The sequence below is a fragment of the Haliaeetus albicilla genome, chromosome W, assembly GCF_947461875.1.
Source record: "Haliaeetus albicilla chromosome W, bHalAlb1.1, whole genome shotgun sequence".
NCBI classification, from domain to species: domain Eukaryota; kingdom Metazoa; phylum Chordata; class Aves; order Accipitriformes; family Accipitridae; genus Haliaeetus; species Haliaeetus albicilla.
The window spans coordinates 6,625,038-6,651,701 of NC_091515.1; the positions used below are offsets into that span (position 1 = coordinate 6,625,038).

The 26,664-nt window shown below is 35.2% G+C and overlaps 1 protein-coding gene across 2 annotated transcripts in view; it reads right to left on the minus strand.

The window, feature by feature from the left end:
- PIK3C3 (phosphatidylinositol 3-kinase catalytic subunit type 3) overlaps positions 1 to 26,664 on the minus strand; it is an 81,127-nt gene that overhangs the window by 29,650 nt on the left and 24,813 nt on the right. For both annotated transcript variants that reach the window (XM_069775371.1, XM_069775372.1), the window contains 11 exons: positions 26,535 to 26,622; positions 25,256 to 25,323; positions 22,086 to 22,191; positions 21,120 to 21,236; positions 19,382 to 19,513; positions 16,922 to 17,050; positions 16,529 to 16,598; positions 15,790 to 15,854; positions 12,916 to 13,000; positions 11,742 to 11,816; positions 1 to 169 (listed from right to left, as the gene is read on the minus strand). In XM_069775371.1, the coding sequence (XP_069631472.1) occupies positions 1 to 169; positions 11,742 to 11,816; positions 12,916 to 13,000; positions 15,790 to 15,854; positions 16,529 to 16,598; positions 16,922 to 17,050; positions 19,382 to 19,513; positions 21,120 to 21,236; positions 22,086 to 22,191; positions 25,256 to 25,323; positions 26,535 to 26,622 (1,104 nt within the window). The remainder of the gene's footprint in view (positions 170 to 11,741; positions 11,817 to 12,915; positions 13,001 to 15,789; positions 15,855 to 16,528; positions 16,599 to 16,921; positions 17,051 to 19,381; positions 19,514 to 21,119; positions 21,237 to 22,085; positions 22,192 to 25,255; positions 25,324 to 26,534; positions 26,623 to 26,664) is intronic.

Below are 26,664 nucleotides of genomic sequence, written 5' to 3' on the forward strand. Positions count from 1 at the left end.
CTGCGGAGATGGAGAAAGGCTGTGTAGCACTGCTTACGGAACTCCTGGTACTGTTCACTCTGTGTGCCTCCCATACCTTCCACCATTTCCTTATTCAGCTTCATTGGGGGAGGTAGAGGCTTAGGGTCCCGACCCAAAATATAACCAAAGTCAATGTGAAATAGTTTACCTGTAGAAGGAGGAAAGGCAAACACTTCACATAGTATCAAATACTGATGCAAAACTTGGGGAAAAAAAAAAAATATCTTTAAGTGCAATCTCTAGTAGATGCTAAGCAGCTCAAAAAAATACAATTCACTGTTTTCTATAAAGCTTATAACTGTATATTTTATATCTTCAGCTGCCAATTTGAAATTATGGGTTTAAAAAAAGTAAAGCTGATTTCAAATTCATTAAGAGTACTAACTAACAAGATAAGTTTTTCTGCCCCCCTTTTTTTTTTTTAAACACATGAAGTACATTCACAAAGACTGAATCAATGTTGAAACTGGTCAGTAGATATTTAATGCACAGTTATATAATAGATACCATAATTCTTTGTGCCTTCTTTAGAATGTTAACAAATTAAAATATTAATACACCCATCGCATTGCTTTTAGTATCCCATTTGGTTGCTGTGGCATGAAACGCATTATTTTAGTTGTATGTTAAATTTACCAAGGGGAAAGTTAAGACTCATGATCCTAAGAATGACCTTTTGAAGCCACCAAATACCAAAGATTTCAAAGCTGTTTCAAAATTCTTTTAGTTCTTTGAGTAAGGTTAAAATTTATCAACTATTTTCAAAGACATTAAAGAAACATCACTACAATTCCAAATCTGAAACTGTATTTCAAATGTGCCTAAGTCTGTCTTACACTTTTTCAGCACTAAAATACAAGAGTTACATCACTTGATCACTACCTTTCCCTTCTCAGATCAACTGACTACATTTAAAATGTTTCTGCAGTATTAACTTCACAAAAACTTATATACATCTCTTGCTTTAAATGCATAAGGCAACTTCCCTTCCTATCAAGAGCTTGCGTGCAGCCATGCTGTTTACAATATTGCTCAGACTTTTGTTAGGGAATATTCACTGTATTCTCTCAATAGTACTGAACCATACACGAGATGTTTATTTTGCCACCTATTGCAACTGCAACACCAGCAACTTTAAAAAACCTACTAAAACATTTAGATAATCTGAAGATTAAATATTATATAATACACAAAACAAAAATGTTGTCAACAGAAATCAAAATCGTACAATCCATAATTCTTAGGAAGCCAGTTTCTAGGAACATTCTTGACTCACTTAAGTGGAAAACATTGACCATATAAAGCAAAAAAAAGTTTTTTAAAGTGTTCTTCAAATAAATTTTCAGTTTAAAATATGTATTTTAAACAATGACTTGGGCCATAACAGAGCTGCGTTACAAAAAGATGGTAAGAATGCAGATATGCCAAGAAACATTTATATAAAAAATTTAAAAGAAAAAACATAAGTGAAATCTGTTAAGTGATTTCCTTAGGACAGAGAGAAGCCATCTTCCTGAACTCTGCAGTAATAAGTAATCAGGAAATAAATTACAAAGTACAAAAAGGTGATGGGTGTCTGAGCCGTTAGGTAAATTAAGTTCTGCATTCAAAGCAAAGCTACTCAGTGACATTAATAAATTTAAGTCTTACATGACTAATTTATAGAAGAGAATGAAATGCAGATACAAGATGGAAGATCTTGTAAACAAGAAGGTAAAAAATTATTAGTATGATTATCACCAAGACAGCCACAGATAGGACAGAACATACAGAGTCTTGCTTCAGAATTATAGAACTGAACAGCATTATGGACAGAGATCTCTTTGCTAAGGGCTATTTTAACCTGCAGCATCCATATTCATCTCAATATTTTCATAAGCTTAGGTGCTCAGCACTCTTGAAAAAAATGGAACAGTCAGTATTTTTCAGTTAGTCACCCCTCTTTGGCCATTTCATTGAATAATAGTGTTTTATCATCAGAAAATGCTGCCTGAGATCTGTCATAAGCACTCTTCTTCAACCCAAGAAACAAATTCCATCACAGTCAATTTTCTAAGGGAGATCACAAAGAAGCTTAATAAGCAGGCAAAGTATTTGCTAGTTGATAAATGCCACAACCATTACATTTTGCATACCTAATTGTGCTACAAAAACCCTCCCTTCCTTCAATAGTTTTTTTCAAGTTGCTACAAGACTTACTTTTAGAGCTCATTTTTGTACACTAACTTTTTGAAGTGATATATACACACACCCTTCCACCATTAAGTTACAAAAAATGTTTAATTAAAAAGTTTTGGGGGTTCTGTGTTCTGTTCACTTATTCAAACCTGTCACCTTCAAAAGTCAAGAGACAACATTTTGAATAAAACAGTAACTCTTGTGGCAGTAATTAAATTTTTTTTTAGTTTGCTCTGGAGATAGGGAATAAGAGGCAACAATTATTAATTTAAATTGGTAACAAAGATGCATCTAAAGCATTCAAAACCATTTTAATAGCTGACGTTCATATAAATTAATTAGATATCAAGTACTTATGCATTTTCAGGAATGAAGTATCAAAAAGTATAAGATGAGGCCATCCTGCATTAACATTCTAGCTTCCCTAGCTGTACTTCAAAATCCAGCAGATTTTTAGGCTGACTTAAAAAGTATGTCAAAAGCTTTCATTTAAATACATTAAATATATTTAATATTTTTCAAATTCATGTACTAAACACAGACTTAACTAATTTTCATTTGTGCAGTTCCTCCAAGATCCAAGAACCAGCATACCATATTACAGAATACGGACAGAAGGCTCCCCTTGGTGCTTGCCTGAAGCCGCTACACCAGTGAAGACTGACCAGCCAGCTTGAGGGAGGCAGTGCAGTTTTAGAGCTTTCTACAAAGAAGCCTGACTTATGTTCTCCCCAAGGACTTAACTACAACTGTAACAAGCAAAGAACGAGCCTGCTTTGGACAAATTAAAATTGGTTGTATATTTAATACTGAAAATTATACATGTTAATAAATAATAAATTTATCAAGTTTAACAACAAATGATATGAAATCTTTTAATACTAAGATAAAATGTTGCAAGTATCTCAAGTGATCATCCCAAGTAAAAGTCGGGTTATAGCACTGAACATCCCACTTTCAGACATTAATGAATGTGATGATTAGACTACCACTCAGTATAAGCTCTATTACAAGAACAAGACTGGAGAAAGTTTCTGGTACCTATTTGACAAGGTGCAGTGCCAGAAAATACTGAATAGTAGCAGAGAGAGCAGGATAAAGATAGGAACCTAACACCCCAGCTCTATATAAAGCAACTGTCGTAGAGTATATGAACTTCAAACAAAAAAATATCACTTTGTTCTAGAAATCACTGTACTGAAGATGTAATTTTAAGAGGACAGAAAATATATTTAGTAAGAATTTTTATTCTGTAGGAATTGACTTTCACTGTGAATAGCATATTGTCTCCTAACATAGCCATCACTCCTGATACACATCTGTAAGGATGGAGGCAGAAACTGCCAGTACCAGCTCATGAATTTTTTTTTTTTGTCAGCTTAAATGCATTTTTTTCTTCAAGAGCACAGCTCCTCAAAACACTACTCATTGGAAATCTGTCAGCCTCAGGTATGACAATAATTAAAAAATAACCTTGTCTAGTAATCACAGCTGAAAAACAGTCAACAGGAGAATCAGCATCTTATTTGGGCAGGTGTTGAGTGAGTTTTTTAGTTCTGGAGCATCACACAATTTGTGCAGTTTGTATTTGAAAATTCCTGAAAGTTATGTAGTTTGGTTGGTAAGAAACATACCTTCTCAACCAAATTTAGAAGATGACTCTTTTAAACCTTTATTTCACAGAATCACAGAAAAGCTGAGGTTGGAAGGGACCTCTGGAAGACATCTGGTCCAAGCTCCTGGTCGAGTAGGGCCAGCTGCCTTGCCTAGGACCATGTCCAGACAGTTTATGAGTATCTCCAAGCATGGAGACTCCACGATTTCTCTGGGTAACCTGTGCCCATGCTCCGTCACCCTCACTACGAGTAAAAATTCATACCCATAGCATAGTACTTATATAGTTATCATCTATCCTCCCAGTAAATTAGACTGCTTGTGAACTTTGTGTAACACTACTTTTTCTAAAGGCTTTGAACTTCCATGTTTTATAAAACAATTACGTTTCCTTCCTTCAACATACAGTGTCAGTGCCATAACATATACACTTTGATCTCTTAAACCATCATGTTTTTACCTCAGCTTCTAATCCATCTTCTTCAGATTTATTAGATCTTAATTTAAAGGGCTCTAATTTATAAGCATGTCTAATAATTAAAAGACAAACCTGGACTTCCAGTTTTGGTTTATTACTGTTCCTGAATAACTGCTAAATCATATGGGTGAGGGTTTTTTTGTTTGAGTCATGTTTTATACTAAAAGAGAAGTTACTTAAGACAACAGGTGAAACACATTTAATCCTCTGAGCCTCTTACATTCTTGTAGGGCTAGATATAAAGGCCTTGGATTTCTAATATTTAGACACTGAAACCTTCAGAGATCTATCTAGAAATCTGAGTTCCTTATAAAAATAGGGGATTTTAGGTATCTGAGAAAACAAAACATAACAATTCAGGAAATACCTCAAGACCACAGACAAGTATGTATGAACTTTCTACTCTGTTTTGAGGCTAGGAGCAGGACTATATGTAGGCTCCTATGTATAGTTCAAGATCCACAGCTTTGGACAAACATTTCTGATGTTGAAAGTGGCTCACTCCTCAAAGTCTAAAAGATGGTATTAGCATTCTTTCAGGAAGCAAGAAAAATCCCTGCTGGAAAGACTTTGAATAGCACTTCTCACCTTAAAAAACAGTGCCCTAATAATCACTCTCCACTCCCCATTTAAGCTATTTTACTATAGAAAAAGCAAGACATAAGGCATTTACTGACTGTGGCGGTGTGCTCCCCATGCCCCCTACCCCCGCAACCTGACCTGTGTTTCCAGTAACCCTGCTCAAGTGATAACCACCAGTGGCAGCTGTAACGGATGCGTCTGGTCGTGATGGCTGCATCCAGCTCAAAGTGGATTTGGGGGAGACGGGTAACAACACGATAGCCAAGGGCTAATTTGAACAATGTGCCCACCTAACCACAGTGTTGGTCAATGTCCAACTCAAGCCAAATTTGGGAAAAAGCTAACATCTGTAGTCGGTATACAAATATGACTATGAGTCAATTAACTTACTCCATAAATAGAGGACAGCCCAGTGCCCACTGAGCTCTCCTGCATGGCAGCAGGCTGCATGCCAGGATCTCCCCCTGAGTAGAGATGCCTCTCAAGGTTACTCCTCGAGGTTGAGAGATTCCTTGCTGCAACAGATTCTCAGCAAGTGATTAATAGCATGCTAATCTTTGAAATCTCAGCTAAGTGATATAAAGGATTGATTGCACATATGTAATCCTTTAGACATAAACTGCTGACCAAGTCTGGGACTAGGACTGGATCCAGTCGCCCCTAGACACCTCTCTGAGAGGGACTTTAGAACACGAGGGGATCCATTCTGAACCTTGTGACTCAACGGGAGGGTCTCCCTCACAGTTGTGTCTGACCCTGTCCTCTATACAGTAAATACTCAAGTGTACCTTGCCATCAAATCTTATTAAACCACTGTCACATTTACTATCAAGTTTTGTTAAACTGCTGGTTTGTATCAAACATATCATTACTTCTCTCCTACGAGTGAAGTGTGTCACTCCATCTGCGACACTGACTGGAAGAGAATGAGATGTTTCCAAGAATAGGCAATAATGCAGCATAAACACACAAAATTATTTACTTCAAAACCCAAAAGCTGATACTGTTGTCTACTTTTAAGCTTTTTTTTTTTTTTTCATTTTATGAGGTTGACTACATTTTTCTACTGAATACCTGGTTTTCTAAACACATGGAATAAAGAGGACAGGCCCTTGGAGAATTCAAGGAAATGCCATCAAACGTGGGAAGTTTCCCTGACTAGCAGTCAGGGCATGAGGGATTTGAAAGTCCACCTAAGTTCCTTTCAGCCTTGAGAGTGAAGTGATCTTTGATTAAGCGAAGCATGGGCTTGTGGAGACTAATAATTGATATCTTGTGCTTGCAATAGCCAATAACATCTGACTGCAGCCAGAGAGACTGATTTGTCCACCGCTTTTACTGCTAATGCCTAGATTTTAGTACAGGAGAAAGTTCCCATATAGCAGCACAGAAACTGTTTTATTTCACCATAGGACTGTTAGGAAAGACTACTGAAAACCTGCACAGAACTCTGAAATCCTTAAAATGCAGAACGCAAAGCAAATTAGATGCAATTACTAAAATAAAGGAAGTCTGGTGGCAATTGTCTTTAACAGGTAAGAAAGCCTTACAAATTATTTTTAACTTACCTGTTCCCACTTTTGAGAAGGGGGGGGGAACAAACAAGCTCTGGATTTCAATGTATTTTCTGTAAACTGCAACTGCCATTATTATTTTAACCTGACTCGTATAGAAAAAGTACAATTTAGTGACTATGTTAACTGAATTCCTATTTTAAATTTGAAGCAATAGGATAAAAATTCCTATGATGAAAATGAGTGGATGGAATGGTTTCCTGGCTTTCCCAGCAAATTCTGATGTTACCATCAAAATTTCTCCTTTGCTAACAGAACACTGTGCCTAATTTATTGCCAAAATTTTCATCAGCTACGTGTTATAACTTTTCTAAGACTACACAAAAATGGAAGAAAGTAGGATGAGTTGTTAAGGACTTGCTCAGAATACAGTTTTTAAACTCAGTATGCAGCAACAGCTGGAGGCAAAGTTTATCATCACTATCCATAGAATGGATAAGGGCCCAGCTTGTGCTAAGGATTGTAATTTTTCCCCCCTCACACATCAAGCTGTCCGCTCTCAAAATACACTCCATGCAGACATATTGTAAGGAAAAAAAAGATGTCAGATATGAATTGTTAAATGAGAAGTATTGTTCAAGATACCTATAAGAAAATTTTTTAGCAGACCAACAGCTAGAAGTTTATATTCTTTTTGGTAGGCATCACAAATAGGAGTTGCAGAGAGAAATCTAAAGGATTACAGTATGTGTTAGCTTTGTCTTTTTTTTTTTTTTTTTTTAAACAAAAAGCATGTTCCTCTATCAAGACCAGTAACATTAAAAACATATTTAAAAATCCCACTGCATTTCACATACTGTAGTAGTTTGCAACATTAATAAATGTATTTATTAATGTACTTATCTAAGAATGATATAGAAGGAAGGTTTGAATCCTATAGTTTTTCCATTTTTGTCATCTTCAAACCTGCTTTGGGATAGATGGTTTTAACTGAAAAGCACTAAAAGTACAAACACATGGTGCCACCTCACATATGGAACTGTTCAGATCCTTGCCATCTTACCTGGCAACCCTTTCTAACAGACTGAAGAATAAATCAGATGTCAATTGGTGCACTTCACACTGAAGACAGACCACAGCTCTACCTCTAAGCATTAAATGAGAAGACAGTCCTGTTCTTTCACCTATCTACACATAATGCTAAAAGCAAACGTGGTTTTCAAGTTATGAGCCCTCAGACTTTGACATGCCCTCAGATATTAATAACCTAATTTTATCCATGTAGCAACATGCTCTACTGCTACAGAGCAAGTTCAGCTGTAGAGTTCAGATCAAAGCACCTGTATTTAGAGAACCTATAATGGGAACTTGAATTTACATGTAGGTCCCTAAAGATTATTGAAAGATTAAGCTGACCAGTCACTAGGATGAGAGTTAGTTGGTCAGACACACACATGCAGTGCTACTCAAGAATGCCATTTGAATGTCTCAGGATATCCTAAAATATCTACACATAGCCTGCAAATATGACAGGACCTTTGTGAAACCTTTGTCTGTCTAAAGCAAGTTGAAGTTACTGTGATATCTCAAATGGGACAGGAGACTTCACTGGTCTATCTAAGCTCTAACGATGGCTGTACTGACTGTCCTAAGACTTTAAAAGGCTTAGCAAACATGAAGACATCCATATCTGGATGTTATATCAGTAGCTAGATCCCAACTCTGCAATCAAAACCAGAGTGGAACAAATGCAGAGGAAAGTGTTTTCAAGGCAAGGCATAACATAATTGAAACATACTAGTGTGACGCATATTACATGGAAGTTAACTGAACATGCTACATCTCACATATCTCAATCCAGCTTCACAACCATCCAGCTCTTCCTTCCAAGGCAACAGAAAGCACATTAGCTGGTAAGTCAGATGCTGGCATTAAAATATAAATCAGTCTGTAATCCTACAATATGGCACTGATGTTACCTAAAGCTGGGTATTCAGCTGCAAAACAGTGCCTTGCTATTTACAAGTCACAGTAATATCTGCTGTTATAGATTTGGAAACAAAAAATTAAAACATACAGCAATTGGTAACATATTTCATCTCCGGGATAAGTAGGAAGTTGAAGGTTCTCAGAGAAAATAAATATTGCTGTTATGTAATAGATTATATAATGTGACCTTCAGGTTATAAGCTAAGGCACATTTGTGAAACTGATTGAAGTATTCTTGTAATTTTTAACATTACTTATAGATGAGGATGTTTTGACTGAAGATTCCCTGTATCTCTTTCCAAACAAATTTCTACACCTGCCCTTGAAGAATGGTACAGCATTTAAAAATCTGAAAATCTAGATATCTTATTTAAGACTACTTAAAAAAAGTGTCACCCTATTTCTAGCACAAGCATAAAACAGTCATGAAAGACAGCAGAAGTTATTTCACCCAGATAGCAGACACTCTCATCGTATAGTGCAAAAAAAACCAACCCAAAACATTTCTAACATTAAGTAGGAAAGAATTTGTTTTTATGAACTTTGGTATCTACTGCTTAATATCTAAATTATACTGAATTTATTATAAGCATAGACATCTGTATGTTAGATGATGATGCAACAGTTCTATTGGAAGGAGTCCAACACAGATGTGGCTACATCCACCAAACTGAAAGATAGAGTCAAAAAAAGGGAATGATGTATATTGCCATATAAATCCAAGGAAAGTATGTGAACCCACAGCTGGTACTCAGCATTCTTTACCCTATTGGAAAGCTTCAATTCATTAAATAAATATCATCAAGAAAGGATGCGTATATAGTCACGCAGTTTTGAAGAAAGGTACTTACAGCTTCCCTTCTCCAAGAGAAGAATGAAGTTAGCTTTTTCCAACTTAACTCTCAGGGATACTCAGTAGCAAAAAACAAGCCTTTGTAGCAAGCCTTTGTTGTATTTGGAACATAAGAATTTCTCTTGTTAGCTCAAAAAACCTCTCTCGGTATGTAACAGAGCACAGGTAGCAGATGAAAACAATTTCAGACTCAGAACGTATCGTGGATGTGCACTGCCCTCTGCTGTACTGCTTTAATTCTTCCACTAAGCCGAACAGCCATTGTGCTGTTACTTTTTAACATAGACAGGTAAGATGCACTTTACCCCAAAACACAATACTAAAATATCGCTACTCTCAGCACACAAGCAGTGCCTGCAAGGAAAAGATTTATACCTGTCACCTTACACAAATGATAGAGACCTCTCAAGACAGATTTTTAAATGCCCATTTATACATCTCCAAGCAGATAAGGAAAACTACACTTGTTTTAGTTGTTCCCCCATGTGCTTAGAGCAAGACCTTTTAACCTAATCAAGGTCCAATGGTTAATTTTCTACTCTTTCATACAGAGTATGCCGATTCAAAGCAATATATGTTTCAGCCTTATCTGTAAGCTAACAAGCCTTCCATGGGGTTGTGTCTCTTTTCCCCAAATACCATTTTTTTATTTACATGTTTCTCATGCAGTAACATTTCACTTTATTATAAACACTTACCACATCTCCTAACTCTTAATCACTATGTAATGAAGGTATTCAAGGCATCAGAACTCCTATGGGAAGCTGTAGTTCTAAAGTAAGCAAGCAAGCAAAAAAAAAAAAACCCAAAACCCAACAAACAAAAAAACAACTCCAAAATTATTTTCCACTACAAGAAATGTTTTTGTTAAAACTTTGTGAAGTTCATGCAGCTACACATGAACTCATTTTCAACAAAAACACTTGAATTTCCTTCCACCCCAAGGCACTGACTGTAATAGTTGAAGTAGCTTAATTTTCAAATCCTTCATTTCCTCTGGTAAAGAAATCTTCTATTTATTAAGAAACACTAGAATTATTCACTCTACCTGGTCTGTTATTAATCCATACAGATGGCAACAAAAAATAACATTAAAAAAAACTTAAAACAAGTTAGGGAGACTCAAAATGCCCATTTGCTATTTTGAACTTTCAAGATACATGGCTTTTGCTGCAAACTAAAGGATGAACTTGATTAAACAGTAACTTCTACTACCTTCTCTCCCCCAGCTGTGAATTTGTAATGAACAGGACACTAAAGAGTCTATTTCCTTCTTTGTTTTTAGAGAAGGCTTAAAAAAAATATATCATCTCAACTAGAGCTGAATGGTCCAGCCAGCTCAACTACTGGATTTTTGTTGCAGTGGCTTGGCTTCATCAGGAACACAAGATTCCTAGGGAATAGAAAATGCTGAAGTGAATCCTGCTCTGACAGGTCTCACATTACGTTCCCACTTCTGGGACTTATCATGTAAATTTCTCAGAAAAACATACAGACCTGGAAAGTTCACAGAACCACTTTGTTTAAAAGAAAGTCAAATCTGAGACAAGAATTCACACAGACATCTCAGTAAAATCATCAAGATTATACCTAATTCCCTATGACTACTGATAATACTTGTCTAAACGTCTACTGTACTTGGAATAGCATACATAAAGCAGAATTATTTGACAACTATTAAAATACAACTAGAATCCCACTAGTAAATCTTGAATTTGCTTTCTGATAGCATGTTTAAAAAAGCTACTAAACAGGAATGTAACAATTTAATGAAAAATTAAATGCTTTGATAAAGAACAATCAGGATACTTGGGGTTGGAGTCATTTTACAAGTATTTTTTAATGCATTCTTTTTTCCAGCTTCACACCAAGAGTTCTGAAAAAAAACAATGTAATTATGATTTTAGCCAAGTTTAAGATAATGGTGAAATGTTTCTTGGTCTTAGGTAAAGGCGGTCAAATTTTACCATATACTATGTCCATACTACTTTCAAAAAAGGTAGCATCGCTCAAGAAAATTCTTGTGTTTAACAAAAAACAACTTACAGGTCCAGCTTTCAGTGTAAAAAATGATGGTAGAACACAGGACTGTAAAATAAGCCAACTGAAAACTATACAAAAACTCCAGTGTTTATAAACATGTCTGTGTTGAGGTTAAGTTAGACTTCCATAACCTACAGATGTATAAATGGCTCTTAAACTGACATCAAAACCACATATCAGATACACATTTTTTCATATCTTGCCTACTAAAGTATTTAGAGAGCAATTAATCTACTTGCTTTCTTATTCTTCAGCTGCCGTTTCACACTACTAATAATTTAAACCTAAACTTTGATTCACTGAACCAAATATTACCTTAGATGAGACAATATAACTTTACATTTAAAAATATATATTCTAATCTACAATACTCAGTGGGTTATACTCAAGGAAAATGGAACACAACAGTACCAACACATTAGAAATTAAACAACTGCTGTTATAAAATTATACTGCTAAAAAGAATTACCTGTTTTTGTTAGCAAAAGATTATCCAGATGTCTATCTCCAACTCCGAGAATGTAAGTAATTACACAATAACCAGCTGTAACAAGTAAATTGTAAACATCAATATCTTTCCTGGAGAGCAACAAGTTCCACACAATTAACAACAGTGTATGACATTATCTCAGTTCTTGTTCATTAGTAATAAATATACCATAGAGACTGGGGCAGGGGTGGTGCTGATGAAGAATAATCAGGATTGTCAGCACTGTGAAGAACATTTGAAGTAACAGATTAGAAACTCTGAAGTTTATTCAGTACTGCCTAGATTTTAATTTCTTACTACACAATCATGCGCTTAACACTAAAAGCCTAAATTCATTCAATATTGGGATCAAGATACTTCAAAGGAAGATGAAGTGCTCTGAGCAAAATGAATGTACTCATTTTGAACTGAAGACTGTAACAAACATTAGACATTGATATGAATCAGAATGTATACGTCAGCAGTATTCACAAGCTAAGCAGGAAGCCAGACAGTGATAAGTAGTGAACTGCTTAATTGTTACTTTCACCCACTAACAAGAACAGTTTGAAGCAGCTCTAAAGACTGTGCCATCAGAAAGCAAAGGGGAAAGGAGAAGATACTGTGGAGCAACAACTGAATTGCTTTTTTTTTTTGTAGGATGAAGTTGCTTTTCATTTAATGGACAGCAAATGTGATATGTTAACGTTGCCACCAGTTTACTGAACAAGAACGACACTAATGCTTTTTCTTGTCATCCAAATGGAACAAGAAGTTGAATGTAGCCTCACCCCCCAAAAAATTTGATGTTTTAAAAACAAATAAAAATTTTTCACCTCAAATACAGATGATTTCTTATTATATAAATGCTTATATCTCCCTGAATTATAAAGGCCCCAACTCATGAAGTGGAAGGGTCGGAGGCAAGGTTATTGCTAGAAAGCAAAGAATATTTAACTTCTAGTCTCCTTTAAAGAGAACAAAAAGAGGGCTAAGGAGAGGAATTGCGTATGACATGCCAGGCTCAAAACCATTCCTTTCACAGGGATTCTGATAGCAAGTACATGCGTAGTGCCCTATCTGCAGTCATCTGACGTGAAATGTCTTAATACCTCATCTACCCTGTCCTTTATACTTCAGATATGAAGTTACCAACTGTAAGACTGTAACTTACCACAGCTCTTAACATATGTGTCCATCACCTCTGCACTTATTCCATGAGGGCCAGTCTCACTAGGTGCATGTTTTCTGAAGAAGTTCTGGAGGGGAAGTCATCAACATATTTAGTTATTCCACATGATCTGAAACAGGATCTTTAGAACTGGTAGAAAAAAAAAGATTTAAATCAAGACCACAAATGGCCATCACTACAATCTGTAGTAAACTAACAACAACTCCTCAAAAAACTAGTAAGATCTAATTTCATATCGCTTTATTTTGTCTTAATCATCACATTCCTATACTCTAGAGAAACAGATCTCAAGTTCAAACTGAAAAGCGGGTTTTCTTTACTAACAGCTTCAGAAAGTTAACAATGCATTGAAAAGTTACTGATTAATAACTATGAGTGCAAATACTTCCACAGGAAACTGTTTAGGCCAGATCAACAAAAACTAAAACAGGACTAACAGTCCAGATTAGTAACTACATTTGGAACACACTCTCTTACAAGGTTTATCATTGCTATACGTCTCCATATTCCTCAATACAACAAACCACTACTGAATTTAAAAGGAAAATCTAAGTCATCAAATGGAAACTTCACATTTCCTGTGAAATGGGAACAGGGCCAAAACAGTCCTTCCCACCGCTCAGAAGAAAACTGTTTTTTTCTTCCTTGACTGAGATGAAAAGTAACTAAATTAAATCCAAGCCTAAGCACAAGCTTCTTCCAGTAAGCAAACACAAATCTAAGCAAGCACTGGAAGAGGAGCTTTGTAGGCAACTAGATGACATATAAGTAACTAAAATCATAATGGAAAAAATGAAGGGAATCTTAAAAAAGAGGAGATGGTACTGAAGAAAGGTACCTGCAGGCAATTTAAGAAAGTTTTGCTTGAAAAGTGCTCCTGTTGCAATGTGTATCAGAGATTTAAGGCCTGGAGAAAGCTTTAATTATCTTTGCTTGCAGAAAAAAAAGCCCTTCTGAAATATGTTAAAAAAGCTGTCAGAGTAAAGATTCTGTTAAATGAAATCCCTAAGCGAAATGTGGAAGGAAATTTTTAACTGCTTAACAGGGTACTATAGTGAGATGTACTTTCAGTGCTCCAAAATGTTACATGCTGTATGTTAAAAAATGAAACCAAAAAAAAAAACCACCAAACCAGAAACTAAACAAAACCCACACATACTTCAGACCATCCAAATGCTAAATTGTCAAGTATAGAACAGAAATACCTCTAAAACATAAACTGTAATTTCAAGATTGTTGATAGAAGGTAAATAACACTCAAACATCAAAACACCTTTTCTGTCCCGCAGATCTGCATTACCTGCCCATATTAGATTACTTGCTTTAATTCTTTTTAGAAGTGAAACATTTTTTAATATCTATATACAGTAGCCATCTTTATTACAAGAGCTATGACACCCAAAATGAACATTTACAAAAAGAATAAACCAAACTTTCACAACACCTAAAAATGTTCATTTAGTTTTTATTTCCTTGGTCTACAATGCCCAGCTATTTTATCATGCTTTGGGCACAGGAAATCTGAGCTCTATGATGGATTTTGTCATTGATCTGTGAAGTAATTGCAGATCACATTCTTTTGGCGTCTTGTCTATTTAGATTAGCAATTCTTCACAGGAAGAATTGCTCCTTATGTCTGCACAGCAACCAAAACAGTGGGGCACCCATTTCAGATTGGAATATGATGTTATAAGTAATTGCAAAATTACAATTTCACAAGCATTTCTAAATATATTATTTTATAAAAACATCCAATGAACTAGAATATGAGTACTATGTTTCCAAGATTACAAAGGATTGCCAAGAAAACACTTTCTAAACTGTATGATTATTGAATGTGTAGATGTAGCTTATCACCATCTTTACAGAATGAAAAGTTCAAGAAACTTAAGCAACCTGATGCCAGTCATTGTCTGACTAATGATAAGCATTTTTTATAAATGATAAGCATTTGATATGCTTATTTGTTAAGCAAACAATAATGGCAAGTGACAAGCATTTTTTAATCTCCGTATTTTTAATATATGTAGTTTATAGTAGCTGGGAGCTGTTTACTTTGGTTCCCAGTTACTGAGCTATGAACACATACAAACTTAACTATCAACTGGAAAAAAGAGAAAAAAGGTACTGTGACAAATTGAATCCAACATAAACATGCTGTGTTTTCATCAAAAAAAAAAAACCACTTATTAGCTATATCTCTCATAAGGCAATTTGGTATATTTTTATCTAATTATATTTATCTCAACCAGCTGAACTCTGCTATCTAGCTTGTGTACTGTGCTTGAAACTAGCATGAATTTTGTGTGCCACTACTCAGTTATGTGTCCCTACTCAATTTCATGACAGTTACAGAAAGTTTGCTAAAAAAAAAAAAGAAAAAAATATCACACAGTATCTATACAGCCACTATGGCAGGGAAACAGACTTCAGAAATTACATGAACAAACTATTTAGTTGTTCCATCAAAAAAACTTATTAAACATACTTTGACCAGGTATCAAGCCAAAACTATCACATGAACAACAGAAACACTTAACAAAACAGTACAGAAAAGTGTCAGGCACCTACCATTCATCATTACAGCAAAGCCATAATTTCAGTATCACAACTAAATTACACTTTAATTACTTAAATGGTATTACTTTTAGGACATGAGATACTCATGTGGTGATTTAAGTATATATTTTTTAAAGTAAAACATTTGCTGTGAATATACTTATGTTTCAAGCTATATTTTTTCTTCTAACAACAGATACAAAAATCAGTGGGAGACTAAAGACTTTTGTATGAGACCTAAGCCTGCAATTTATACTGTTTGATCAGGAGACGACTTAAAAATCCCGCATCACGTACCTGTATACTTTCCTCAGTAGCAAGAACTTCTGCAACTGGTACTGACTGAATAAACTGCATGAAGCCTGTGACAGAAGACAACCAAAAAAAAGAAAAATCTCCAATGCATAGAACTTTCAGGCTACTCTATAATGCATGTTTATTAAAGGACAACACTAATACACACTTTCATTCAGCTGCTTCTCATCAGCAAAAAAACCATTTTGTTCCAATTTTCTACACCTTCAGTGGTTTTAAAACAACTTGTCATTAACGCCAAATTAGCTTGCAGAAGGTCTGTTCTTCCAGGTTTTCATGGGAAGAGAAAGTAAATCAATGGCTTTCTAAATATTTATCCAGAATGTTTCTAAAAACATAGTCAAGTTTGATTTTGTTTTGTCTCGTTTTTTTCCTCCATTTCATGCAAAGATCTATAAATAGGAGAGTTAAAAGTTATTTGTCCAAGATCACACAGCAAGCTAGCAGCAAAGATAAGACTACTGATTGTCACATACTCCAAAATCCAGACCAGGCTTCTTTTATGAAGATACCCGAGTCACTTATGGAATACTGTGGTCACTCAGGTTGTTTACTTCCATGACTTCTATTGCAACAAGATTTTCTTACACATTTGAGCTCCTTTTTAGAATGCTATACTACGTAAAACATCTCATGAAAATACTGTGTCACAACACAGTCTATGAGCGAGGGAGAAGATTCCTCCCAATACCGTATATTTAGGAAATAAAAGTATTCATACCATGTTTTGTACTAGTTGCCAGCACTTTATAGGGTGTCAGTTTCAAATCCAGATTCTCTTTTCTTAACAGCTGGAAAAAAACAACACACAAAAGCAAAGATGAATGCAACAGAAAAGCAGCTTCTACTTCTAAAACCAATGCGTATTGGACATTGATCTCCACTGTTCTTCATTTAAATTAGTAATGAGTAAAAGCCTGTTTGACTTTTTTTTTTTTTTAAATCTACACAGGATCATTGCATGTCTATAAAGAAAAGAAAAAAGCCACCTGAGATCTGAGAACCCTGGAATGTATTTGCAACGTAAACTGCATTAACAGGTTTTAACAGTCTTGCTCTCGACAAGGAAAATCAAGAGCAGAGAAGGGCAAGGATGTGGATTAATATTTCTCACCTTATCCATGAGTGAAATAATCTGAAGAATAAGTTGATCTTGACGTAAATCATCACCATGCTTAAAAATTACAGGGTATTTGCCTCCGTCTTCTGTCTTGAAGAATAACTGAGCAGGCATTAAGGCACTCTGGAAAAGGAAACTTGTTCTACTAAACTGGTTCATATTAACATGTTGCTACAGTAGAGTTCTAAAATATAAATCTTTGTTTACTGCACTGTAGATAAGAAGTGAATTAAGCAAGTATCAGGTCATTGCATTCAAGTATCAAATTCAGTTACAAAAAGGTTTAAAATAGTCCCATTTGAATACCAACAGTGTGGCAGTGAGTACCAGAGCTCTTTTGCTATTCCTCCAGTTTGGTAGAAAAGAAGCAATTCTAAAGCTTCTAAAAGCAGTTCCTCATTGTTTAGGACTAAACAGTTAGAACATACCATTTCTAGTTACCAAAAGTGTGATCTAGGCATGTTTTAAAAAAGACAAAACCACAAAAAACCAAAACCCCCTTAAGGCTTTCCTCCTTTTTTAGCAAGGAGTGTGAAGGATACATTCCCTTGCCACATCCCCTCTCCAGCAGCAGAAGAGAAAGGACAGAAGTATTCAAGTTTTGTTTGTATGCATGTAATTCCAATCAACACAGAAGCACTATGCAAAAGGTCACAACAAAACAAATTTAAACTGACCAGATCAAAAAGAGACACAATTATAGGATAAACATCAAAGAAATGCTAGGGGCAAGACATCTTAAACAATTAATTGCTTCCTTAATCTATTTAGTAAAAGCAAAAATGCCTTTTTACTTTGTTGTTTGAGAAAGCCAATTTAATTGTTTGCAATTTCTCTGCATAAAATGGGTTGAAGGGAATCAATTACCTACATGAATTATTTCATCTACTGCAACTGACCAAGTCACTTCCATCAAAACCAAAACCAAAAAAAATATTCAAGGATACAGAGTTTAATATTTGAGCAGTTACATTAGATTTTCACATGCAACGAATGTTTCAAAATTATTAAGTTTGATAAATAAAGGAAAAATTATTCTTTAAATAGTCCTACAAAAGCTGCCATGTCATGTCCAAGAGCACCAAAAATTAGTCATTTATCCAACAGTACAGAATGAGAGATTAAACAGAAATCTGTAACCTTTCAAAATCAGGTGAATCAAAACCATCTCCGATTTTGAAAGAAGTTATATCTCAGATTTTTGGTCCTAAGTTTTCTACATTGCTACAGTAGACCAATATGTAGAAGACTATCTGACTTGAGTTTGTCCTGATCAAGTTAAGCTATTACTCTTGATAAGAAATATTTAGTTGCTGTTCCAGCAGTATTTTTGTCAACATTCTTCCCCCAACCCTTACAACATATTCATGCTAAAAGTTGACCCAAGTTTGCAAAATCTTGTTTTCATGACAACATCTTTCCAATGCTGCCTCCAACCTGAGGTGCAAGAGCATGCAATTGAAGAAGCATACTCTTCAAAGAGACTAACTGGTATATAAAGAAGCAAGCCAAAGCTGGGAAACCAAGAGATGGTTTGGTAGAAAACTATGCAAAAATGTTCATCTCTGATTTTAAGTAAACACAAATTATATCAGTCACCAAAGTTTGAAACTACTGGGCATAATAAAATTATGAGCTAGTAGAGATGATGGATTAACATTGGTTGTCACAGCAGCTTGTACATTTTTTAACTAGCAGAGAATGCCTCCTGGACATAGGCCTGACTCATAAAGCACATTTTGGTCATCTTAAAATTAGATCACAGTCACCTATATGAGTTGAAAGTAAATTTATAAAGAGGTTCTACATCACCGGACACAGGTAATAACTCACATTGCAAGCAATAACTTAGATTCCAAGTAGTATAGGAAGAAAAATAACCCCAGGCCTTTCAACTGTTTATTAACTAGATTAAGGGATGGCCATATGATCACAAGCAACTGCTACAGATTGGTTTAAGGACTTATCAACCATAGGGATATAGGGTCTACCTGTCAGCCCACTGCAACTGCGTGAAACGGACCACCTTACTGCTTTCCAGTCTCCACCAATTTAACAGTTTTATTTTCCAATGTAATAGACACGTACATCTAGCTGACATCCAGCACACCTGACTTGATTTGTATGATTCTGATCATACATGGTATTCCTATTGAATACCATCTAACTAAAGTTCAGAGAAATTCTGAACTAGGAAGCATGCCTTGAGCTTGGGGACTTCATAAACTTTATAAACTGTATCATTCTTACAAAAGCTGCTTTAAAGTTTGCACATTAACTTGAAAAAAAGGAGTTTCACAAAGAAAATAGACTTGTTTAACCACTTTAAGAGCACGTTACAGTTACATCTTGCCTCGACTATGTCAGCCCCTTTAAATCTTTAAAACTGATGTTTCTAAGCTTAGTGCTCATAAGACTTGTTTGTATTTCAGCTATTCAGAATATCTTATTTACCTTGAAGAGTGTGGCTTTTTCAGGGATTATCCCTTTAATTTTCACCTGAGGTTCCAGAGGAAGTGGAATAAGTTCCATATCTGCTAAATTCATCTTTTCATTATCTGCTAACAATGCCTGAAGCCTCTCATTCTGAAAGAATAAAAGAATGAAAACTCGTTTTAAAAAAAAGCCAAAAAACCCACAACCATAAAACACATACTAGGTATATGTTAAACAGTTAAACAGTCTTTTAACAATGGATGTATTATTAATAAATAGCCAATTTATTCAATTATTTACTCTCCCAAAGAATCAAGGTTTCACTCTTAAAATCCAGTGAAATAAAAATTCCCCACTTGCAGTAATGTGAATAAGGAAGCAAATACTCCATCTAGTCTGAGTATAGTCAAGCAATTTTAAGTGCCAGATACAACAGATACAAAAATTTATTTATAAATTACCTGTACAAGTAGCAGGATAATTTGTTTTCCATACCAGTATCAAACGTTAGCTCTGTTTCAGAAACTGGATTCAAGTCTTTAGCTCTGATCATTTAAATCCCTGAACTCAAGGAGATCCCTACCATCAGTGAACCAAATTGCAAACAGCTTGCACAGATCTGATTTCAGGGCTTGCTCTACATTCCTACAACTGTAGTTACCAGAAACACAATACCAGTCAATTTTCAAGTACTTTACACTTGGTGCCCTACATAATAAAGGTTGAATACATAAAAGTCTCTAGCCTTTTCCCTTACTGAATATTACAGGCAAAAACACACAGCAAGGTAGCCCACTACTGTTAGGAATACTTTTAGTGGTTAACTGCTGCTAGCTAGATTTTAATTGAAAAACCAAAGCCATTTGTTTCTTAGTTTTACAGAAATATCCCAGCAGTTATAAAAGACTACATGACAGAATGCTACCAATGTATTGCACAAGAAAGAAATATATTCTTACGAATTGAAAAACACTCCTCCTCTTTTAGTGATTACACCTTTATTACTGATACATAGAATATTCACAAAATTTCATAACAATGATGCAATACTTGTGTTTCACTTTCCTGCAGAAATATACCCCACAGATTTAAAGAAGGGTGACAACAATCATTATACTGAAAAATACATTTTTAAAAATACTGATGTGTGTCAGAAGAAAAAAAACCAACAAAACCCAAAAACCAAACATGAATAGAAATCCCTCTGGCCTTCCTGCTTCCTCCACATACACATCTGTCAAGTTCACTTAAAATATTTTAACTAAGAAGGACAAATCTTCTTAAAACGCACCTGTGATAGAAATCCCTTTCCAAAAGATGCAACAGAAGGCAAAGTTCCTTATAAAAGAATAATTTTCTGGCTCTTGGAACAAATTAAACATTGCTGCTAGTCAAATTTCATTATCTATCCTGGCATAATTCTCACACCACAATAACCTCTGCTACCTTCCCACATCCCCCACAACTTGTTCACTCTTGTATCTTCAACTACTCAATTATTCCCCCATCTTCCTTTTGCCAAAGTATCGCAAGATTTTTCTCAAGGGCCTCTTCTGTTTTTCATCTACAAACTTTCAGAACACTTTGGAACTTTGACCCATCTAAACCTCTCCAAAGTTTGTTTCAAGTTACCTAAAGTTATTACAGGACAGATGGACATCTGTTAAAAATCTCAGTGCTAACAATTTTTTGTTAAAAGCCAACATTCCTATTATCAAATTCTAGCCAAAGATAATTTTTCCAATCCTTTAGTTACCTTTTTCTTACGATTCCCACTTTCACGCTGCACTGCTTTCATTACATGAACCAGCCGATCTACAAATGTCTGCTGGGCTGCCAACAATGAACGCATAACTCTGACAGACTTATCACCCTAAATGAATTAAAAGAAACAAAATTAGTTCTTTGTTCTGTAATTATTTTATCTAGAAATTATTCCTTTATTCTTAGACCTTTGGGCTTTTAAGAGGTAAATGAATAATGATCAATTTCCTGTCAATTCGAAAGGTATTTTCTGTAAAACACAATCAGAATCACTGTAGCTGGCAATCAATTATCTGACCAGCAGTGCACTTCAATTTGCATCAACAATTTCAGTGGTGAACAGTCATGCATGACAAACCTATTCACACAGTCAAAATAAGTTAGTAAGGATAAGCACATGGAATAATCTTATGAAGCATAAGAGTCAGATTTAAGCAACATCCCTAAAATCAGAATTTTAGTATGAAGTGTGAGATACATGAAAATCAGGAAAGACTGCACATCTGCTATACGTTATAGCTTGCAGTTCACAAAAGTTTTTATTTTTGTTTTTGCTTTTTTCCCCACTGCTCCAGCACCCTCTGCTGCTGATACACAGAACAACACTGTGAATTCAAAAGATAGGTGTCTTGTCTCAATTTACTCTGCAAGGACAAGTGCTTCCAATAAAGAAATAGTAAATAAAGTAGACTGATTACACAAGAGAGAGGATTTTAGGCCCAGCAGGTTACTAACAGGAATAAGCAATAAAACACAGGAAAGAGTTCCTAATACTTGTTCTTTTCTTTTGCAGTAGTTTCTTTGGTTTACCACACATTCAAAATTCAAGCAAAAGCAGAAGCTTTTTTAAAATTTCAATACCTATGACATAAAAAACTGTCATCCTCCTAGACACCTATGTCTTTTTAAAGAATGACTATCCCAAACCACTATGTATTTCCTTACGCAGAGGCGTTACCTTCAGCAAAGCCTGACTAAATCTTCTCATCACATTTAAGTACATTTCGTGAGTCTTTGGGTCCCTCTGCTGAGTGTCTTGGTCTTCACACTCCACTATTACATACCTGCAGCATAAAAACAACCCAAGTTATGCTGTACTCTGGTGCTACACAATTTGAGTGAAATACAGTAGCCCTGTATTATAGGCCTGGAACTAAAAATAAAGTCAATCTTTGAATGAGATTGCTATCTCAACCAACAGGTGAACTCTTCAAAATTGCATAGTGACAAATTCCCACTTGGATCATGAGAGCCTATCAAAGTTTCTGAGGTCTTTTACTTGCAATGAAGCGGCATCACTCAAACAGGACAAGACAGAAGTCCAAATCACATGAACACTCCAACCAAGCAGTACACATGGGAGGAGCAGGCGTTCCACTGTGCTACTACCCTCTACACACTGTAGTGGCTGCAAACTTGTTATTCAAATATACCTGCAAAACCAAGAAGAATCTCACCCTGCCTGTTCCCTTTTTACCATTAGCAATGGTGGAAGAGATGGTGTTAGTCCTGAAGCAGCTCTGCAAATTCTACATTCCAAAATAAGTTTTCATTTCTAAAATTAGGATTCAGGTACAAGATTTAAACAGTACAACTTGGGATGGTTATACTGAAAATTTATATGTTAAGCAGTTGTTTGGAATGCTTTTGTGCATCTTTCTGTTCACAGCACTTATTATCAAAAAGTAGCTATGCACGGAAGTTATTCTTTCCATTGATCAATCTATCTCCTAGCACCACCCAGTAAAAAAAAAAATATAATCCCACTATTAAAAAAAGGAAAAAATTAGTAAGTTAGTCGATTTTAAAACACTGAATTTGAATTCAAAAGCGACTCTACACATACAAACACACACATCTGGACTTTACTCTGGCAGCTAGAATTAACCCCTCCTTATGCACTTTTTCAGAATCTCTTTACAACTGAATGATTGGGGGACAAATAAGAGGACTGTCGTTTGCAGCTGATCAGACTTGACTAGTCTTATTTTAAATACACAATATATTATATACATTAAAATAAGGCATATGTAACTCATTCCATGAGTATTATCTCAATGAAATCTGTAACTAAAGATTACTTCTAGGACTTTGGTAATAAATTGCTCTACATCATTCCCTCACTAAAATGACAAAATTAGATTGCAGCAATATGTGCATAAAAATAAGTCCATATTTAAAAAGTCTGTGCACCAAAACTTAAAGGAAAACAGGAAGTAATGAATTGAAACATGCCATTTTCATCTTCATTTGTTAAAAGCCCTAGACAGTTTCTCAAAGCTATCTTGAAACAAGGAGCAAGAGTAATGCTTCATACTCGGATAGGTGTCTCGTATGTCCGAAGAAGAGACAGAAAAAAGCAGTAGCTGAATTCTGTAGCTGCTGTTAAAGTATGAGGATAGGATAGCTTTACAGTGACAAGTGACTGAGCAGGAGGTTTGATTTTCAAGGGTTATTGTACTTTTTCCATTGATTATTTTAGGTGCATGCTGTGTCTGGATAGTTGAAACAAGCAATTGATCAGCAGCCAAGAGGATTTATGGCTACGTCAGCTGAAACAGTGGCTGCAACATTTGTATTTTGTCACTGAGAAATTGAGATGTCTGGAAAGAAAACAAAGAATAAATTGACTGGGGTTTTTTGGTTTGGTGGTTGGTTTGGGGTTGGTTTTTTTTTGTTTGTGGTTTGTCTGTCTGTTGGGGTTTTTTTTGGTTTTGTTTTTTTTTTTAATAAAGTCATAAGACAAAAACTTCAAAGTTCTGTACGTTTGAACCTTCTGTAGACTGAGATGTTGCCAAAATTTAAGTGCACAGTTTCTATCCATGGGGTAGAAATAAGCTAATTACTAACACTGATCTTAATGAAGAATATTTGATTAAGTCAAGCATTTGGCTTCTACCCACATCAATTCAGCCTGCAATTATTTTAATAATTTAAATTTGATAGCACTTTATTCTGAAGCCAAACATTATCTTTGGCCACTGCAATAGGAACTGTAGTTAAATCATGCACTTAAATATCTTAAATTCAAGCTACTGAAAAAGCAATGAAATAATAAAACTTAAAAAGACAAATGGAATCACTCTTAGCATAGGTTAGGATTCTTTTAAGAATTTTATAAGAACAGTTTGGTAGGTTTGCATCACATATCACACTGTTCCCAATTCATGACTTATCTGTGGTTAATATTCATAGTACATTAACATATGATCATGGGTCTTAGTATTTTTAATTATTAGATACATCTACAAAAGATACAAATGCAAATCATTTGACTTAAGTTTAGCCATGTAAAAGGCATCTACGCTCTCTATTTTAAAATACATGCGTATATACAAATGAATAGCTGTATGTGTTGTGTACATGCGCATATGTATGTACATTAACATATACACATATACACACACACCTTCAGAGTACAGCTCTATTCATCTCAGCTTCCTTCAAATGAGATAATTCCTACCTGCAAATGCTTACTCAGAAGGCATGCAGATGACTGGTTTAGGCATCTAATTTATTTCTTAAACCACTGAAATGAGACAAGATCCTTACCTAAGTAATCGTACCTCTCCACTATCTAAATGAACTATTCACAACTAAAGTTCCCCCTTAAGAAAGCGTGCATCTGCAATGACATTTTGTTTGTGCTCATAATATACCCACAAATGGAATCTAAAAAAAAATTAGATCAGCACAAAAGAATTAGTGCTTTATGAACCTTCCTAAAGTACACTCTTGATTAATACTAAAGTGCATAATTTCAGTATTCTAGCCAACACTGTCAAAAACTATAAACGCAAACCAAACAGAAAAGCAGAGCAGAAGAGGAACTCCACCCCACCACCATAAACAATTTGAATGACAACTTATAAACTACAGTTAGGATTTTTTTGGGGGGGGGCGGGGAGAGAACACTGTACTTAATGCCCTACAAACCACCAGCGCCCTCCTGTTACAAATTTTTCTGTTCAAATGCATGTTCTTTTAAATCCACTACTTCATCCTGAGAGAAACTGAGATTCTCAAGTTCTCAAGACAGGTTATCTTTTGCTGTGCATCCTTCTGGGTATTATAGCTGTGATTTCAATTAGACATTGATACAGTATGAATAAATAGTTTCTAACATACCAGTACAAGTAGTTTGCCAACGTGGAATTTTTGCATGCTCGTGATATCAAGAAAGTGCAAAGGTCTTGCTGGAAGGGATTTAAGAAAAGCAAAATTAAGTTGTAAAGAAGTCTAAGCACCTGAGAGACACACAAAGTTAAGGAAAAACCCCAAATAACTGCAGGGCATTTTGAGAGATGCATTTCCTTCTAAAATCTGAATCCAATCCAACCTAATATTTAAATCGTATTAGTTCTAATATTACTCCAAATCCTGCAACAACACTACAAGTAAAAAAAGGTCTGCTATTACAGTAATATATTTACCAACATGTCAAAAGTACATATGTTCTCCAGCAATAAATCTTTAATGTAAAGTTACTATTTACAGTATATTACACTTTCTTCCTATGCAATTATCCATTGCTGTAAGATTCAACCCTGAAAGGGATTTGCTACCCTGTTTTGCATCCAGAAGATGTGAAAATCTTCAAGACGTTCTACATTTTAACATAAAGAAAAAATCTGTAGAGGATACACAGCATTTAGCTGCTTTTTCAAGGTTTAATATTCCAACTAACAAGAAATATGCGTAACTTTACTGATATGCTCAATTTGAGGCGTATTTTCCATGCAGTAATGAGACTCAAAAAGGAAGATTTGCAACAGAAAATGGATCTTTAGTTCAAAGACGAATTAACTGCACATTACATTAAAATCAGACTCCTTCAAACCATCTTTACCTTCTATCTCTCCCTCCCTCCAGTCCCATTCTTATTACTCTTCTACTTGTGGTATAAATTGAGTATAATCCTTGGCAGATGTAAATCAATACAGCGTCTCACTTAAGTGCAAAAAAGATGACACCCATGCCAAAGAATATGGCTACAGGAAGAACAGATTGCAGAGATTAAAACATTTGGATAACTGTTTTCCATTTAAAAAAACCTGCTTTAAAACACCTCAAACACATGCAGTTGTCAGTATCTAATCAGCATGTGATAGTCTTTGCAGTAATTTTCTCCTTTAAGGAGAGTACTTTAATTTTATGAAGAATTCAGTGCCCAGTCCCCCAATTTTGGATAGTGCGACCATGTACATAAATAGATGCCTGTAAAAAAAAAAAAATCAGTTAAGCTATTGCTATTTTCTTAGCATTTAGTTTACATTTATATTCTTTGAGCACTCTAAGTATTCAGCAAGATACAGTAGAAAGATTCAAATATTCACAAACAAAAACTAAAACCAGTAGCAGGTCACTAAAGAAGTATCAAAAACAGAAGGTAAAGCATTTGACTTACATCAAGGTTTTCACTGTCTGCAAACTCCTTTGTCTTAGAAGTAAGAGGTGGTGAGGAAACAGGTGGAATAGGACTCATGATCTGGGAACTACATAAGGAAAGCATGTAATTGGCATGATTCGAATTTCTT